The 18,537-nt window shown below is 39.1% G+C and overlaps 11 protein-coding genes across 11 annotated transcripts; 7 read left to right on the plus strand and 4 right to left on the minus strand.

Annotated features, from left to right (window-relative positions):
• Nucleotides 1–30: 30 nt before the first annotated feature.
• On the plus strand, nt 31–1,041 carry SNF4 (AMP-activated serine/threonine-protein kinase regulatory subunit SNF4; the record flags this gene model as incomplete). Its single annotated transcript, XM_018132797.1, has 1 exon — nt 31–1,041. The coding sequence occupies one exon, from the start codon at nt 31–33 to the stop codon at nt 1,039–1,041; it is 1,011 nt and encodes a 336-aa protein (XP_017988286.1).
• A 316-nt stretch (nt 1,042–1,357) lies between these two features.
• On the plus strand, nt 1,358–3,517 carry AW171_hschr53235 (uncharacterized protein; the record flags this gene model as incomplete). The annotated part of the gene is made up of 1 exon (XM_018132798.1): nt 1,358–3,517. The coding sequence occupies one exon, from the start codon at nt 1,358–1,360 to the stop codon at nt 3,515–3,517; it is 2,160 nt and encodes a 719-aa protein (XP_017988287.1).
• Nucleotides 3,518–3,573: 56 nt separating this feature from the next.
• Nucleotides 3,574–4,461, minus strand: SWC5 (Swc5p; the record flags this gene model as incomplete). Its single annotated transcript, XM_018132799.1, has 1 exon — nt 3,574–4,461. One exon carries the CDS (start codon nt 4,459–4,461, stop codon nt 3,574–3,576), a length of 888 nt encoding a protein of 295 aa, XP_017988288.1.
• A 188-nt stretch (nt 4,462–4,649) lies between these two features.
• Nucleotides 4,650–5,840, plus strand: PBP2 (telomere maintenance protein PBP2; the record flags this gene model as incomplete). The annotated part of the gene is made up of 1 exon (XM_018132800.1): nt 4,650–5,840. The coding sequence occupies one exon, from the start codon at nt 4,650–4,652 to the stop codon at nt 5,838–5,840; it is 1,191 nt and encodes a 396-aa protein (XP_017988289.1).
• Nucleotides 5,841–6,118: 278 nt separating this feature from the next.
• SLD3 (Sld3p) lies at nt 6,119–8,206 on the plus strand (the record flags this gene model as incomplete). Its single annotated transcript, XM_018132801.1, has 1 exon — nt 6,119–8,206. One exon carries the CDS (start codon nt 6,119–6,121, stop codon nt 8,204–8,206), a length of 2,088 nt encoding a protein of 695 aa, XP_017988290.1.
• Nucleotides 8,207–8,276: 70 nt separating this feature from the next.
• Nucleotides 8,277–9,794, minus strand: TAF6 (TATA-binding protein-associated factor TAF6; the record flags this gene model as incomplete). The annotated part of the gene is made up of 1 exon (XM_018132802.1): nt 8,277–9,794. The coding sequence occupies one exon, from the start codon at nt 9,792–9,794 to the stop codon at nt 8,277–8,279; it is 1,518 nt and encodes a 505-aa protein (XP_017988291.1).
• A 144-nt stretch (nt 9,795–9,938) lies between these two features.
• On the plus strand, nt 9,939–10,178 carry DAD3 (Dad3p; the record flags this gene model as incomplete). Its single annotated transcript, XM_018132803.1, has 1 exon — nt 9,939–10,178. One exon carries the CDS (start codon nt 9,939–9,941, stop codon nt 10,176–10,178), a length of 240 nt encoding a protein of 79 aa, XP_017988292.1.
• Nucleotides 10,179–10,261: 83 nt separating this feature from the next.
• ARC40 (Arc40p) lies at nt 10,262–11,374 on the minus strand (the record flags this gene model as incomplete). Its single annotated transcript, XM_018132804.1, has 1 exon — nt 10,262–11,374. One exon carries the CDS (start codon nt 11,372–11,374, stop codon nt 10,262–10,264), a length of 1,113 nt encoding a protein of 370 aa, XP_017988293.1.
• A 235-nt stretch (nt 11,375–11,609) lies between these two features.
• On the plus strand, nt 11,610–12,902 carry NSA1 (ribosome biosynthesis protein NSA1; the record flags this gene model as incomplete). The annotated part of the gene is made up of 1 exon (XM_018132805.1): nt 11,610–12,902. One exon carries the CDS (start codon nt 11,610–11,612, stop codon nt 12,900–12,902), a length of 1,293 nt encoding a protein of 430 aa, XP_017988294.1.
• An 81-nt stretch (nt 12,903–12,983) lies between these two features.
• On the minus strand, nt 12,984–14,765 carry CUE3 (Cue3p; the record flags this gene model as incomplete). The annotated part of the gene is made up of 1 exon (XM_018132806.1): nt 12,984–14,765. One exon carries the CDS (start codon nt 14,763–14,765, stop codon nt 12,984–12,986), a length of 1,782 nt encoding a protein of 593 aa, XP_017988295.1.
• Nucleotides 14,766–15,173: 408 nt separating this feature from the next.
• Nucleotides 15,174–18,494, plus strand: VHC1 (Vhc1p; the record flags this gene model as incomplete). Its single annotated transcript, XM_018132807.1, has 1 exon — nt 15,174–18,494. The coding sequence occupies one exon, from the start codon at nt 15,174–15,176 to the stop codon at nt 18,492–18,494; it is 3,321 nt and encodes a 1,106-aa protein (XP_017988296.1).
• Between the last annotated feature and the right edge of the window lie 43 nt (nt 18,495–18,537).

Below are 18,537 nucleotides of genomic sequence, written 5' to 3' on the forward strand. Positions count from 1 at the left end.
TACTGTTGGTTGGTAATTAAATCTAGAGTTATGATAAATGCATCGGCTTTAACGAGTACGGCTGGAAGTGAGAAAGTCGTTGTGGGGAGTGAAGGTGCCGATGTAGCATTGGAGCAGAAACTAGCTATAAAGTCAATCAGACTCTTTTTGAAGTCAAAAACGTCTTATGATGTTTTACCTGTTTCTTATAGACTCATTGTGCTTGATACTTCGTTACTGGTAAAGAAGTCATTGAACATTTTGCTACAAAACAACATAGTCTCAGCGCCCCTGTGGGACTCAACAACTTCAAAATTTGCTGGACTATTGACGAGCCTAGACTTTATTAATGTCATACAGTACTATTTTAGTAACCCTGATAAGTTCGAACTGGTTGACAAGCTACAATTAAATGGGCTCAAGGAGATAGAAAAGGCCATCGGCGTTGATCCCCCCGACAGGGAGTCTATACATCCGTTTAAGCCCCTATATGAAGCATGCTGCAAAATGATTGAGTCGCGAGCAAGAAGAATTCCACTTATCGATCAAGATGAGGAAACCCATAGGGAAATTGTTGTTAGTGTTCTCACCCAGTATCGTATACTGAAATTCGTTGCCTTAAATTGCAGAGAGACAAGATACCTAAAACGACCACTCTACGAAATCGATATAATCACTTCTGCCGAGATGTTAAGTTGCTCTATGAGCACGCCAGTAATTGACGTGATACAGTTGCTGGCTACCGGGGGTGTATCTTCGATTCCCATCGTAGATGAAAACGGCAAGCTTATTAACGTCTATGAGGCTGTAGACGTACTAGGTCTCATAAAGGGAGGAATTTATAATGATCTTTCACTAAGCGTGGGTGAGGCTCTTATGAGAAGAAGTGACGATTTTGAAGGCGTGTACACTTGTACGATAAGAGACAAGCTCTCAACTATATTGGATACGATCAGAAAGTCTCGAGTGCATAGATTTTTTATTGTAGATGATGAAGGTCATTTGACTGGTGTGTTGACGTTAAACGATATTCTGAAGTATATATTATACGCTGAAAACTGATTCCTACCTAATATTCATCCTCATAGTGGGCATAACTTGGCACTACTGCATCGCCGTAAAGTAATTAGGGTACTACCATATTTAGCGACGTTATATATCCTGATAAAAGTAACTATTAATAAGCAGATTTTATTTGTTAATAGTTTATATTTCGACCTTTAGCCACAGTTCATGGTTTGCGGATGACAAATCAATCTAATGTGACTGCCGCGAGTCTTTCGCTTAAGGTTGAAGATGAATATAAAGAGTAAATACATACATCATTGAAGGCTTAAGACCCTTAGAATCTTATAATTACTTCAATAAATCTGATACAATGACAAGCCCTGATATATCATGGAATGAGAAACCATCTATTAAACAGATCAGGCTGCGATCGACATTAGTGGGACTTTACATTGGATCACTGGTGCTGATTTCAAATTTTCAATTTGGATTACAGACAGGATGGGTTTCCATGATGTCGTTGCCAAGTGCGTTGTTGGGTTGTGCGATATTTAAAAACCTTTGGCCGATTTTATTTAGCAATTATGAACCGTTCACTGATGTTGAGAACGTATATGTTCAGAGTGTTGCAGTTGCCGTCGGTACCGGTCCTCTTGCTTATGGATTTATAGGGATAATTCCTGCAATCGAGAAGCTTTTGACAAAAGAAGAGAGTGGAGGAACTAGAGAGCAAGGAGAGCCATTTACACTGTCACAGTTGCTGTTGTGGTCGCTATCACTAGCGTACTTTGGGATCTTTTTTGCGGTTCCCTTGCGCAAGCAAGTAATTATTCGAGAGAAATTACCATTTCCAAGTGGTAGTGCTACAGCTACGCTAATCGGGGTGCTAAACGAGTCCAAGATAATGCAGGAGGTACCGCCTGAAGAGCTACGTAAATTTAGGAGACGGCAGCTGTCTAGGCCAAACGGTAGTTTAGCTGATGTGGGCGATGAACTGCCACTCTTGAGTGCAGATCAGTTGCATAAAAATCATAATTCGATTAAAAGAGACGATTCTGTTGGGGTACTTAGGGGGGAGGAGTTTGCTAGCAACTTCTTGGCAAGCAGTGGTCAAAGCACTTATCAGGAAAACATAAATACATTATCATTGACTTTTATCGCTGCTTCCGCATACACTTTAATCACCCATTTTATTCCCTGGTTAACAGCTATTCCTTTGTTTGGCAGTTACTTATCAAAAACATACTTATGGAACGTGCAGTTATCCCCTGCTTACATCGGACAGGGAATGATAATGGGTCTTCCAACTGTATCTTACATATTAGTGGGATGCATATTAGGATGGGGGATACTAGCTCCCTTAGCAAGGTACATGAAATGGATAAACCCTGGAGCTGATGTTAATGATTGGGAAAATGGCGTTCAAGGATGGATACTATGGTCATCTCTTTCCATCATGATAGCAGACAGCCTCGTGGGGTTAATTGTATTTTCGGTTCGAACTTTTGTGAAATTTATGCTGGTAGACAGTAAGGCCGAGTTGTTAAGTGCAAAAATAGAGGACGCAATGGAGTCAGCATTACTTGAGGATCACTTAGATATAAATGATATGATGCACTGTAACGCAAGCTCTGGTCAGCAGTCTATTCTCCTGGCTAGCAGTGAGCGTGATAATGAAGTTGATTCGAAACATTTAGTTAGGTATACTACAGTGGTAAGCGGTTTAGTGCTTTCATGTGCTGTCTGTGTCTTAACTTTAATATATTTATTTGGCGCCAAGATAATTCCTCTATATGCTGTGGTGACATCTTTATGTTTGGCAATATTTTTATCCGTACTTGGCGTCCGTGCTCTGGGCGAGACTGATCTAAATCCAGTTAGTGGGGTTGGAAAACTTTCTCAGATCGTTCTAGCATTTATTGTGCCTCGTGATCATAAAGCTGCGGTACTTATTAATTTGGTTTCAGGTGCTGTTGCAGAGGCTGGTGCCCAACAAGCCGGAGATTTGATGCAGGATCTCAAGACAGGTCATTTGTTAGGTGCGTCTCCCAGAGCACAATTCCTAGCGCAACTAATAGGCGGAACATGGTCTATTATATTGTCGAGTATCGTCTACCTATTTTACAACAAGGTTTACGATATTCCAAATGAGCAGTTCAAAATACCGACAGCAGTGGTATGGATCGATTGCGCAAGGCTTGTGACAGGAGCGGGTCTTCCAGATCATGCATTGGAGTGCTCCCTTGTTTTGGGTGTTATATTTGCTTTTTTTTCATTAATAAAGAACTGTTTAAATAAGAAATGGACGGTTTACATACCTTCTGGAGTTGCTACGGGAGTAGGAATCTACAGTTCACCAAGTTTTTCTATTGCAAGGTTTATGGGTGGGATTTTTGCATATTGGTGGCTGAGGAAGCTTCAGACTGACTTGGGAGCTAAAACAAAAATGATTGTCTTCAGCTCGGGGCTGGTCCTTGGTGAGGGTGTGTGTAGCATTTTAAATATGATATTAACCACGTTACATATTTAAAATATTTCAATATCAAACCTTCTCTAAATATCCATATACTACATTAATCAAAACATTTATTCTATTGTTGTAGTTCTTTTCTTCAATTCGTTACGTCTCATTTCTTTATACTGCTCGTCCTTAGTAAGTTGTACCTTAGCCAAGAAATCTTGTTTTGCTAGATAGCCATCTTTGTTGTGCGACTGTAGCTCATCATTGATACCTTCTTTATCAACATAGGTTGCCCAATCCAGTTTTGACTTCTCCAACGTGGTCAACTTTGGTTTTATGGCACCTGAGATGATCTGTTCTAACAGTGGTGGCCGTTTCAATGGTCTTCGTAAATTGTTCATTCCTTCAGCACGTGTCGCACCTGGCGTGCGAGTACTTTTCACCTTAGATGCCTCTTGCTGTTTCTCTTTCACTTTGAGGGACTTAAGATATTCCTTACCCTCTGCACTTGACTTTAGGACCCATTTCTTGTTTCTTACCATTTCTCCTGCAAACATGTAGGTTCTATCAATCAATATTTCCTCTTCACGAAGATCATTATCACGTGCGGTTCCCTCTGTAGCCATTATAGACTGCTTAGAATGCAATTGCTTTCCACTAAGCACTTTGAGGTCCTCCCAGAGCTCCTTTATCTTATTAGATATTGGTTCACTGTCCAGTCGTTCGTATTTTGATGACCGTGCTAACTCTTCTTGAGCCTTCCTCGCACTTCGTGTACTTATTAAAATATTAGATTTATCTTGAGTATCACCAGAATACATCTCACCCTTTGAGTAGCCCTTATAATCATTATACGATCTATCTTCTTCATCCTCCTTTTCGTCATCACTGTCACTGCTATCGTTCCCGCGAACAGTGGTTTCTAATTTAGTAGGATCGAAATCCTCATCTTGAGATTCATTATAATCATCTCCATCAAAATCCAATATCGCTGGCTCCACAGTATCTGACATCAGATGGCGTCCGTCTTCTTTCACAGGCTATTGCAGTATTGTTAAGATTGATGATTGTTTTCCGAAGACATTATTATTTTGTATATATAATGTTGCCTTTCAAAATATATACAGCAATGAGCAATCCGTAAAACGCTTTTATCCCAAAAGAAAGTACTTAGGAGAGTTATTCAAGATCTATAAAGGTTATGAGCGACTCGGAAAACCTATGTACTTCTCTAAATGCATTGAAAAGGAGACCGGATGATGAAGAAAAGACTTTGGAAGCTGCAATTAAGCGCGTGGCCCTAGATGATGAATCTCCCCCGACTAACCACTCCATAGATTATGTTTCTATGCGAATGCTATGTCTTGTGAAACAAGCATCGATGATAGTAGGTCCTAAGGGTGAAAGAATCTCCAGAATTAAGGAAGAAACAAAGACTAGAATAAATGTATCTGAGAACATAAAGAACGTACCAGAAAGAGTGATATACATTAGAGGCACATGTGACAACGTTGCAAAGGCTTTTGGCAAAATATCTCGAGCTATTAACGGTGAAGTCGATCTTAAATCGAATGAAAGATCTCTTCCCTTGACTGTATACCTATTGATTCCCCATTACCTAATGGGCCATATTATTGGCAAGCAAGGTTCGCGCCTCCGGGAAATTGAAGATTTAAGCGCTGCAAGACTTGTTGCAGGACCCTTGCAGCTGCCAATGTCTAATGATCGTGTTCTATGTATTACGGGGGTTGCAGATGCTATGCACATTGCAACGTACTACGTTGGGCAAACCATTTTAGACTGTGACGAGAAATTAAAGAACAAAAAAACGGTATTTTATCAACCAAGTCCTCTAAATTGTGTTTTGGTGAATAACTATGGTATTGCTATTCAACACCATCAGCACCATCAGTATAACCCGGGTGAGAAGTTAAGACGTTCAAGGTCGCGTGTTCCACAGAATCTTCCATCAGCACCGAATGAAATAATACAACCATGCGCGCCCTTTTTATCTGGTAATATACCTTCTGTAAGTGAAGTTGCCCCTCAACTTGGTAATACTACAAGAACAGTTGCTTTGCCCTACGTCAGAATAGTTGAGATCACATCAGCTCAACCACAGCCGTTTTCACAACAGATCCAAGAGATATATATTGAAGATGCAATGGTTGGAAATGTTATTGGAAAAGGTGGGAAGAGTATTACGCAAATAAAGCAATCTTCTGGTTCTTCTATCCAGCTAGATGAACCTAAATTGGGCTTAAAGGAACGGAGATTAACTATCACTGGGACTCCAATTGGCAATCAAACTGCGGTAATGATGATTAATAATAAAATAGACATCCACAAAAGAAATCAGCAGAGACAGGTTCGCTTACAACATCGAACCTAAAAAGTGATCCAAAGAGTAGGGACTTGATGAAGTTTATAGACCATTTTTAACGGCTTTTATAAACAAACCACTGCTTGTTAATATAACTCAGATATTAACTATTTTAAAATAGAGAAGAAGTTATATAGCATAAAGCACCTTTCTATTCTCCAATACTTTTTTATACGGGTGTCATCTAACTAATCATATGATTCTCGTTTCTAAATTGTTAAAAGAACTACATTTCACACCATAAAAAAAAGTTGAAAATTATAGGGCCTGACTAAGGTTATCATCCAATGGGTCTCGAGGGATATAACTTAATAGGGTCTTTTATTAAGCTACCAAGCGACTTGCCGAATTCGCTTCAAGACCCAAAGTTATTAGATGCCAAGGATATTCCAGCATCTGTACTCAAATCTATCTTGGATAAAAATGTTAGTGCAAAACATCTTTTATTCAGTGCACACGATCGCTGGGCTATAATTGAAAGATATTATGGGGATAAGTGGGTTTTCTGGGAACTTGACGGTTCTGCGGAACAAAGCCAAGCCAAACTATTATCCTCAAAACTCAATTCAAGTCGATGCTGTTACCACCCGAATTCTTTAAATGAATGGCTAAGTATAGGTATTCGAGATTTAGCAAAGTGCTGGAAGGAAACTCCTTGTAATGAGACAAGTTTAGATATAGACCGTGATAAACCAAGTGCATTAGAGTTGGATATGAAGCCACCAGGGATGGAAATGACGGTAGAAAACACCAAAGAAGGTGATATACACCCAGACCCAGTGCAATATCTAAGCAAGAAGTACTATGAATCGTTATTTCAGCTACGTACTCCATTGGCAATATTTGTAAAGTCAAAGTTGGTCAGACTCAAAATTTTGTGCAATGGTAATGGAGAACTTTCCTACAGAGAGGTGCTTGAAACAGCGCTTCTAAGCCACCAAGATTTAGTTAATCGTCATGATATCTCACATTCAGGACTATTGAATTATATTTTACCCAAAGACGCAAATGAACTACTAACCAAACATATCATGAAGGAGTTTAATATTCTTTTGGATTCGACAAATCCAGAAAGAATATCTCAAACAGCAGATCTCATATTTATTCTAAAGGCCCGTGAAGTAAAATTGCAAATAATTCTATTAATTGAATTGATTACAATCTCTAAAATGGATGTCAACTTTAAGGCCTTCGAAGATGATTATAAGAAGATTCTTAAGCAACGATCATTGCGTGTTTCTAAAGCGAACTTTAGTATTCGAAGAAAGAGAAGGGCCCCAATCAAGCAAATAACCGCATCGACTCAGCTAAGCCTCCTTGAAAGGTTGGATTTTTTGCTTGACAAGCTTTCAATTATTGACATACTTTTGAACTCGGAACCTAGTATTCCTGAATCCAACAAACAAAAGAAAGAGTTAAGTTCTGCTAACCTCATTGCTGAATTAAAACGGCATATGTTAATTAATGAGAATGAGGCTTCTTCAATTGGATTTTTAACCTACGTTTTGATACCTTATTGGTCCAAGAAAAGTCCCCATACGGTTTCCTTTATTGCCAATAAGATCGAGGGTTCTTATGTTCGTAAAGATCCTTCTTTCAAACAGCCAAAACTCAACAGAAGCGAAGATCAACCTGTGACTTCGAGACACAGCTCCTTTTCGTCAACCGTCACGTCTACAGTTTCACAACCTGTTAGGACTTCTCTACCACCAAATATGCATAATGTTTCCTTACCAGCACTCCTAAAATCGGAAACACAATCGAGCTTTACGGACTTCTTTTCTTCGACAACTTCCGGTAATAAGCGACCTGCCATGCTTCTGAAATCTAACACAGATCTTGCATTAAACAGACTAGAAAAGAGACAAATGTCTGCATCAGATATGTCCACATTGAAGATTTTGCCGAAACAAAACCAAATTAACGGCACAGAGCACACTACGTTATCCAAAGGGATCCCGTTATCTATTCATTCATCAGCAGTGCAATCTTTTAAAAGGGTAGGTAAACGGAAGCTGGACTCCTCAAGTCACGAAGACTCAAAAACTCAAGGCATAGTACAAGTTACTGCTACACCAGCAAAGCATCTTACATTAACAAAATCGATTCGCCCCTTAGAAATTGTTGAATCACCATTAATAGAAAGACCAAGAGATTTCGTAAACGCTGCAATTGAAGTTGCAGCAACGCCATTAAAGTGTGCAAGACGAGAGGGAGGGCTCACTATGAAAAACAATATAACGCCAATTACTGAACCAATCACCAAAAGCATCAAAAGAAGGGACGATTACAACAGAAAATCTGCTATTCATGACGTAAAAACAAGAAAGGTACGTAGAAAGCTATTTCTGCCACATAATGATGGTAGTGCATAAATGCTACGGTAAATTAATTAATTAAGAAATCAACTATATATGACGAGCGTCTTTAAAGTATTCCCAGGGACTAAACCTCACCAAAGAAGATGGCTTCCGTGATTAACTTAGCATCGTCTCTGGCTAGCAGAAAACTTAAGATAGTGACACCAACTCTATCTACTAATCTGGCCTTATCTTTTTCAGTTATAGTGTCTTCCTCAGGCTTGAAGCCCTTGGGCAAATCAGACTTCAAAAGAGACAATGCGTTGACCATAACTTCCGCCAGAAGTTGAACCTCGTCCTTAGATAGCTTCGAAGTCTCTTTTATCTCAAAATTCTCTAAAGATGTATTTGCTTCATCAAAAACTAACCTTGCCCAATTTTGTAGATTTCCTAAGAAGAACCTTATAGTTTCATTACCCAATACACGTACTCCAAGGATACAGCCATAATAAGTCCCAAATGAACAATTAGAGTCCAAGAAGGTTTTGAGCAGTGTTCTTGTGACTCTTGGCTTTAGTGATTTATAAACTTGAGGGAACTTCTTTAAAACATGTTCTAAAAGAGTACTTGAGAAATCTCGCAATGCATTTGTCTTTTCTAGAAAATCTTTACGAGCATCACTTGAATTTGATGGAGGTGTGCCGCCTAATTTCTTTGCAAGTAACAAAGTGAGTATCGAAGGCATTAGGGAATGAATGTATGGATCCAGAAAAATAGACTGGTTGCTTAGCAAGGAGTATATCATTTCAAGCATTGTAGTCAACAGATCAAGGTCTGATAGGTTATGTGTAATTTGCTCGGCAATAAATTGAATAAAGTAAGGGACTAGCTGGTGCAAACCGGTATCTGATTTTAAAGATGTCAACGCAGCTGCCTTCATATGCTGCGCATTCATTGTTTGTTCTTTAGAGGTTAGCGCACCAACAACCTTGTTAAAGAATATTTGTAACTCCTTAGATAAAACATGTTTTACTAGAGGTTTAATTTCTGTCGCTTGACCAGGTTTCACCTGCGAAACATGTTCCGATTTCTCTTCAGAAACTGCAGTTTGAATAGAAGTATCATTCAGTGCAGTTACAATTGCACCTCTAACAAGTGGAGGTTGAGTCATTCTTAAATCATTTAGGTTTGGGTTTTGAGGAATTGTCGGCTGTACTCCTTCAACTGCTAACCAATGGGTTGTAAAAGTCGGTAATCTAGGAACATGAGGCAAAGGCTCGTTAATCAGCTTATCAAAATCTACTTCTTCATCGTCCAAATAATACATCACCTGCCCCCCTTGGCCTGTGAATTTGTTAAATGAGACTTCCTTATCACGAGTTGAATTATCCTCATAGCCGTATAGAGGTTCAACATTCAAAACTCTTAGAGCTCTTGCTATATCATCAGTAGTTAGGACATCTCTCTTACTATGCCTTTTAAACTTCACCGCTTGTTCAATAATCTCCAAAATACGATACTCAACATCCATAGCTAAAGATCTAAGGACATCATCACTAACAGTTGTAACACCTAAAGACTCCGCTACATCCCTTACAGTATCTTGTGGAGACCAAATGGTATAAGATAGTTGCTGTGGATTTGATTGCTGTTGCTGGGACATGTAATTCGTTTCTTTTGACTACAGATTCTTTAACGATTGTCCATTGTTGTTGTGTTCAAGTATTAAAACACATTTTATTTTTTTAATATTTAACGAAGCGACTTACCAGATAATATTGCTAGCTATCCGTAAAGCAGATATATAATGTCTGAAGGGATCAGTTCTCTTCAACGTTCGATCTTGGATAAGTATAGAACGTTAGCAGACTGTTTGCACGAACTCGATGATACCATTTTACAACTTAACAAGGACAAAGACACGAATCCGGAGCAAGTTCTCTCCCTCCTTCGAGAAATAGAAATTAAGATCGCCTTAGTGAGCACCTTAATGAAGGGAAGCGTCTATTCACTAGTGCTCCAGCGAAGTATGAATCAGCTAGAATAGGTAGTATGTGCGTTGTAAAATTTATATTTGTGTATGTTATGTTTGGTAAATGGATAATTGAGGACATTGTTACAATCACGAATTTATATTTTATAAATAACAACTTTACCGTCCAAGCCTGAAGAAGATACAAGTGATATTTTTCCTGCGTTTAGTGCAAAGGGCAATAGTTGCGTGATAGCATTTTCGTGAGTAGATCTTTCCTGCAGAGCACTAACCTTACCCTTCAAGTCCAATTCCTTGAATTTCTTCAATGCAGAAATGCCAAACGAGTCCCCCTCTTCTTCATCAGAGCCAGCCATGAGGTCGGCGGATGGAGCGTTAGCGCCTGATTTATCCAAATGTCTTGCGAATTGCCAAGAAGATCCGTTGTATGCAAAGACAACTGGATGACAGGAGTAACCGCCACATAGGATTGAATTATCATCAATCCATAGTAAGGCTTTGAAAGGCAAACCTTCTGGATTTTCTACCGATTTCAAAGCACCGGTATAGTCTACAACACCCATAGTGCCATCATGAGCAACGTAAGCCAACTGCTCCGTACGTGAACGCCACTTAAGGTCATGAATCCACGAGCCTTGGCGCCATTCTCGTACTAAAGCCCCGAAAGGGAACTTATCGCCCCATGGTGAGCCCGCAACCTGATCTTTGTTATCCAATCCCTTAACAAACCCAGAGAAAACACGTACATAACCATCAGAGCCACCAGATGCCAACAAAACTCCGTTATCGTGCCAGGAAAGAGTATTAACTGTAGATCTTATGGGTTTTTTGATATGTTTAGAGACCCACCAATCGTTTTCTTGTTCATAATAACAAACAGCAATAATTCTCGCTGATGAACCCACAGCAAATTTATAACCATTAGGAGCCCACTTTGCACATGTAGCAGACCTATTGATTCTAAGTAAAACCAAAGTAGGCTTATAAGAGCCATCTGACAACGGTTCCCAAACAATCGCATTACGATCTTGGGAACAAGTAACAATCCGACCGTGGATAGAAATGTCGACTGCCGTAACTGTTTTATCATGATCACTCAATTTAGCAACTAGTCTAGGTTGACCAGCTCCTAAGCTATAAATGTAGCAATTATTTTCATAAGTGATGGCTAGCGCACTACGATCAGCATTGAAACAATGCGAGTAGATTGGCCCTTTGACCAATTTAAACTGCGCGTTGATACTAGACATTAGTGGACTTTGGAATAACGTATAGGACCTGTACGGCTCGAAGATAGAAGGAGTTCTATTTCTGCTAAAAAACACATTTAAAACCCCTTACCATGGAAGCTACTTATAATATAGATACCGTAACAAATAATAATTTCGTATATAATGATATTTGATGTTAAAAATTAGCTGTAATGGTGAACTAACTCATCGCATCGTTCGTCATTTGAACTCGGCACATAATAATAGTATCGTAATGAGACTCTTAATTGCGTCAGAAGATAGCGGCTGCGTTAAGGAATGCATTGCAAATCGTGGTACTAATACAGCGGTTCAAACTGGGTTGCAGCCTTTACACTTGCAGTCACATCTCGCTCAAGGATTATTAAACCATGTTCAGAAAATACTACAAGTTAATCATGCACAAACCTTGCTTGGGCGTGCTAATGGTAATCTTGAATTGGTTAAACTGGAAATGTCAGAACGTGAGCTAACTGAAGAAGACCAACCTAAGTTTGAAGTTGGAAATTATGAGGTCCAAGCTAGTTTAGAGGGTTTGTTTGACGCAGGTAAGCTCTGCGAGAGTTCAAAAAACCAGACCGAGGTAGTTGATAAATTTGTTGAATTATATGCTTTACCAGGAGCAGAATCTACTTATGTCGCTGCTACAAAATCGGGATTGTTGCACTTTTTCACAGTCCACGATGGGAAACTATGTGCAACAGTTACTCATGAGCTGAAAGGGCCTGTAGATTTTGTTCAATTATATGATTTGAGTAGCACTATGAAAGAACATATTTTTGCTTACGGCGGGGAGGAGAATCAGGTGAAGATTGTCGAAGTTAAGCGCGACTTATCCCATGTGACCCAAATATGGGCTTGTAAGAATGTCCCTAATGACCGGCTAGACCTAAAGGTGCCTATTTGGCCAGTTGCTCTTAAATTTTTTGGTGCTTGCGAAGAATCGAACGACTCCAAGTTAAATTTGCAGTTCTTAACTATCTCTCGTTATGCTCATCTTAGATTTTATCAGACTAACCACGGCCGCAAACCAGTTAAATCGATAGACCTTCTGCCCAAAAAGGAATCGCTGGTCTCTTTACAGTTAGTAGGTGACTTATCTCCTTTAGGAAATGCGAAGTCCAGTAAAACTGATGAGTTTTCTATAATTACTACAGATACCAAGACAAATGTGTTCCAATTTTCTACATCTGGCCAATTATTGGGTAAGTTTGGTAGCAGCGACATAACTGGCTTTTCTTCAGTGGCGGTGGCTCATAAGCAGCGATACCTGTTACAGGGTGGTTTAGATAGGTACCTGCGCGTATTCAGGTTGAAAGATCGTGAGTTGTTAATGAAGGTTTACACCGGTGGTAAAATTACTGATGTTATTCTCCTTGACGAAGCTGATATTAAACTTCCAAGCGATCCAAAAGATGAAAAGAAGCATGCTCGTCAAATGAGGAAAAAATCTGAAATGGACGAATTGGAGGCCAACGATGATATCTGGCTCGAATTGGACTCTAAAAAGAAGAAGAGAAAGGTATAATCTAAATAGGTTTTATTTATTACGGTTACTCATTAAATTTTGACCTACTGTATAATAATAGTATATACATTTTTAATCACCTTAAGATGGACCTGAGCGACCTATTTTTTTATCGTGTCCTATCTTCCTATTGTGATTTGCACGAGATTTTTTATTCCGTTCATTATTTGCATGTTGCTTCTTTGAAGGTTTTCCATCAGGTGATGACGGAAGAACGTTTCTACTGTGATTCCGAGAGTTCGTGTTGATGCTCCTTTCAGGTAATTCTTCACCGTCAACATTTTTAACGTACGATGTCTTTCCCTTACGAATATTACCCCAAAACATGTATTTCTCTTCAAGGAGTTGGGCCCTCCTGGGACTTCTTTCAAGCATACGAGCCCATCCTTCGATTTGTTCATCGGACCATAATGTAACTTTCTTCATTTCCTTCCTCTTGGATGTTCCTCTCAGTTTCCTATCGAATAGGGTCTTATCAATCCTTAGAATATCCCAAAGATAACTCTCCACCTTTTCGTAGGCCGATATTTCCTCATTGGCTGGTCCTTCGATAGGAACCCTGTCCGTGGATGTCCTAGTAACTTCTGCGTCATCGTAGGTATCGTCTCTCTCGTCTTCATATTCGGAGTACAGTAATTCAAGCGTTCGAATCATTGTTCTATTCCGAACCTCATCAGGAATATTGGTTACGCTTTCGGGCCGTTTTCTGATCACTTTATCTCTTACTTTAAGCTCGATCTTACTATTTTCAGATTTTAAGGAACGGCCATTCAGTTTTGTTTCTTCATTTTCCACCGGTATTTTATCCACAATAGTGGAGTCTTCAAGCAAAGCATTTATAGTTAATTCACAATTGTTTTCATACTGGCCCAGTAGAAATTCTATCTGGTAATCTGTTATGTGTGGGAATATGTTCCTAATGACGTCCATATCCCCGTCGCTAACTGTTTGCGTCTCAACCTTACTAATACTATCAGTATTTCTGAGGGCCCTTAATAGAGGAACTCTTTCATATAAGCCTGGTCGCCTCTTTTTAAAGTTATCATTTAATAGTAAAGAGCCTAGAAGTGGAAATGTTGTTAGCATAGCTGGCTCGGCAATTCCCAATTCAGAGAGTAGCGAAATCAATCGTTCCTCTGAAGCAGAAAGGTAGCTTAGTATTCCCAACTTCTTTCCCCATAAAGCTGAAAAACCGTGAGGTCCGGTTGAGTATAGGGTTTCAATTATTTCGGTCCAATTCTTACTTAGGAATTCGTCAGCAAAATGTGCCCTGCTATCCTTAGACAACAAAGCTTCCAAGGCTTTCAGATCTACTCTGGAAAATTTAGAGCTATCAATTAGATTCTTAAAATGTTGCTGTATCTGGTAAACATTATTCAGATTTGCCTTCTGCGTATTAATCACAGGTTTCAATGTTCCCACTATTAACGCTCGCACTGTCTCAGGGTACTCCCTCACATACAATTTTACCATGTTCCAAAGAGTATCGGAAAATAGCTGCAAATGTAATAGACCACATGATTTAATTAAAACAAACACCCAGGCCTTAAGCAGGCGCAGTTGTTCGTTCACGTTCATATTTATCCCCAACGAAAGTAATTTGTCCTCCTCATCCGCCATCTCACTCAAAAATGATCGAATAAAAATAATTAACTGATCTGTAGTAGTTGAATCTAGGTTATCCACTCTTCCTTCACCCAACAAGTATTGAATATATGCAACATATGTCTCCAAATGGCGCAACCAAATAACTGGATCTTTTTCTATTAACAGCGAACGCAGCTGAAATTTCGGAAACTTGACGATTGGCAGAGACAGTTTCTCTCTGGCGTGGAACTCTAATATATTCCTACGGTAACTCATTTCCAATTCGATAACGCTACCGCTACAAGTTTTCGTTTACTTTCTTTCAATTTCAGCGCTAGTTTAAGTCTTACAACAGAAAGCGATAACAAAATTACGAACGTTTATGGATAAATGCGCACCTCCTCAAACACAGGTTGACAACAAATTTTCACAGATATCCAGGTTAACTGATAGTTTACATACTCGTATCACTTGTAAGTTTGATTTCTAAATATCTAATTACGACATTAATATATTTTCTGGTCCATGTTTCCTATCACGGGTCCTTTCTATAAAAGTTTCCTAAAGGCTAAGACTATTTTAAGGAATTATAATTTGTTAACATTTAATCGATACTTAATGGTATATCAACAGGGTGATTATAAGGAGAAAACTGTTTAAGCTAGGTATAAACGCCTTTTATCGATGGCCATCTCGACATTTCACAATAATTGCAGTAGTAGTATTAATCAACAAGGTTTTCATCAAGCCAAATCAATATCTGAACAATCTCCATTGTTAAATAAACAAACAAGTTTTAGCTACTTTAAACACCAAGATGCCCCTATTGAGCGCAAAATATCATCAAAGTATGATCCTGATAATCCAAATAGGAATAAGTTAGGTACTTTTGATGGGGTTTTCGTTCCTATTACTATAAATGTATTATCAATATTAGTGTTTCTAAGATTTGGATACATTTTAGGACAGATGGGAATATTAGGAACACTCTTTCTTTTACTTATATCCTATGTTATTGACCTATTGACTACTTTGAGTATTTCCGCTATATCTACAAATGGTACTGTTCGAGGCGGTGGAGCTTATTATATGATCTCTCGATGCCTAGGACCCGAGTTTGGAGGGTCTATTGGAATCATTTTTTTCCTTGGTCAGATCCTCAATAGTGGTATGAATGCTGTTGGTTTAGTAGAGCCGTTACTCTATAGTTTTGGACTTGCAGATGAGTCTTCAGTGCCTTCAGTATTTGGTTTGTTGCCAAGGGGTCGTTGGTTTCAGTTTATTTATTCCACCATAATTTTACTGTTATGTTTGGGAATAGCACTTGTTGGATCTTCATCAATTTCTAGGGCTGGTACCGTTTTATTTTGGTTACTATTGCTGTCGATCCTCTCCATTCCGTTTTCTGCGTTCGTGGTTCCTGCCTTTAAAAACGGCGATATTGTTTACACCGGGCTATCATGGGAGACATTTCGAGGTAATATATATCCAAAGCTTACAAAAGGTGCGGCAGGATCCGTATCGCAGGACAAGGAAACATTCAATAACATATTTGGTGTCTTCTTTCCTGCCGCAGCAGGAATCTTTGCAGGTGCAGGGATGAGCAGCGAGCTCAGGAAGCCGTCGAAGTCCATTCCTAAGGGCACTTTGTGGGGATTATTGTTGACATTTACCTGCTACACGTTAGTCATTATATCCTTGGGTGCTACAGTTCCGAGGGATTCGCTTCACAAAGATGTACAGATAGTACAAACAATTTCCATGTCTCAAATCGTAATTTTCCTGGGAGAGGTATCAGCTTCGCTATTTTCCATTATAGTTGGTATAGTTGGAGCAGCCTATGTTTTAGAAGCCATTGCGATAGACAGAATTATTCCCGGTTTATCTAGGTTTGAAAAGCGGCCCGTGTACTCTTTAGTATTCTCATGGCTTTTGACTCAGTGCTGTTTGTTTTTTGATGTTAACCAGATTGCAACATTTATTACAATGACATTTTTAATGACATTTATTATAATGAATATGGCATGCTTTCTGTTAGAAATCTCTTCCGCACCTAATTTTCGCCCGGCGTTCAAATGGTTTGATCGTTATACAGCACTTGCTGGAGGTGTGCTCTGCATCATTGCCATGTTTATAGTGGATGGAGTATCTGCATCAATTGTGTTCTTTATGTTATTGGTTCTTTTCCTATTAATTCATTACTCCTGTCCTCCAAAGCCATGGGGATATGTTTCCCAATCTTTAATTTATCATCAAGTTAGGAAGTATTTATTGAGGCTAAAACAGGACAATATAAAGTATTGGAGGCCGCAGGTTTTATTATTAGTGGATAATCCTAGAACAAGCTGGAATTTAATTAGATTTTGCAATCACTTAAAGAAAGGCGGCTTGTATATACTTGGTCATGTCACTGTTAGCAACAACTTCCAGGCGCAATTTAATGAGTTGAAAAAACAGACAGCAGCATGGGTTAAAATACGGGATATGGCCAATATAAAAGCCTTTGTACATATTGGAACTGGTCCAACATTGCCTTGGGGGGTTAGAAATGTATATCTTGGTTCTGGATTAGGAGGAATGAAGCCCAATATCACTGTACTTGGCTTTTTTGACTTGGGTAATCACTATGAGAGTAAAAAAGGAGCCCGTCAAAATCCATCGGCAAATGAGTTTCTAAGAGCTAGTCCGCAGCCGTTTAGACCTCAATATGTACCTAAGTTTGAAGTGGGTGTATTACCCACTGACGACTGTAAAGATGAAGTTAAAATTAAAATCCAGCAATGGGTTCAAATAATTGAGGATTTATCATTGATGCAAAGTACAATTGCAGTTGCCCATGGCTTCAAAGATTTAGTCTTACCAAATAAGCACAGTAGCTCCGAAGTTAATTTTATTGATCTCTATCCAATTCAAATGTCCGCAAAGATGGTAAAGGAATCATCATGTGAAGCTATCATAACGACAAATTTTGATACCTACACATTAATTTTGCAACTTGGGGCCATTCTAGTCACTGTCCCGGATTGGAAGCGTACTCATAAACTACGTGTGATCGTCTTTGTAGAGAATCGATCTGAGAGAGCGAATGAAAAAGCAAGGATTGCAAACTTATTATCCATTTTGAGGATTGAAGCAGAAACTGTTGTTTTATCCTTAGATGAGTTCAAGGTCTATAATGACGTTGTTAATGGGAGTGAATATAGGTTTGATTACGTTAATAGCATTTTGAAAGATAGCGAGTGGTGGCAGGATTTGGTGGAGGCTAGAAAGACACATAGACTAAGACGTAAATTCACCATTGACAATGAACAAGCTGTACCTGGATCTGCAATAACTTTGCATGATTGCAATATCTCAAGGTTACAGCGGTTGGGAGTTTCGCTAACTATGAATACCAATATTCCGTTACCTATGGATCCTGCAGTCTTCATGTTTTATGATACTGATGAGGAGGACTCCGTAGATATGTTCGGTCCTTCAGCATCTGCTATTTCCCTTGATCATGAGCTTTCAATTAAAAGTCCTGCTGATAGAGCGTTGAAGCCACATAAGCTCAAGTCAAAATTCCGTGATGATAGATCAATTCGTTCACTATTGCCAGTTTTCACAAGTGATGCACTTCCAAAAACAAAAGTTATAGATGATTCTACCGGGCAAGAGCCTTCCTTAATTCCTCTCGTTGATAAAGATGACCACAAATCCAAGGACCTGAGATCTGATATTTCCTCAAATTACGGCAGTGACAATGTGATGGATGAATTAAACGAACTCAGATTTAACAGTATCCCGAGCCGGGCCCAACATCTCATTTTGAATGATATGATGTCTCAGGTCTCGAGGAACTCGAAATTGATCTTTTCGACGCTACCGATTCCTCCGTTGGGAACACATAAGGATAAGGATGATAGTCTCCAATATGTGGAAGACCTTGATTTGTGGCTTTATGGGTTACCTCCTACCATGCTAATTAACTCCCAAAGCATGACTGTAACTACTGCATTGTAATAATAAAATATTTTCTTCGATGGGTTTAGTAATTTATTTATGA

The sequence above is a fragment of the Eremothecium sinecaudum genome, chromosome V (genome assembly GCF_001548555.1).
Source record: "Eremothecium sinecaudum strain ATCC 58844 chromosome V, complete sequence".
Classification (NCBI taxonomy): domain Eukaryota; kingdom Fungi; phylum Ascomycota; class Saccharomycetes; order Saccharomycetales; family Saccharomycetaceae; genus Eremothecium; species Eremothecium sinecaudum.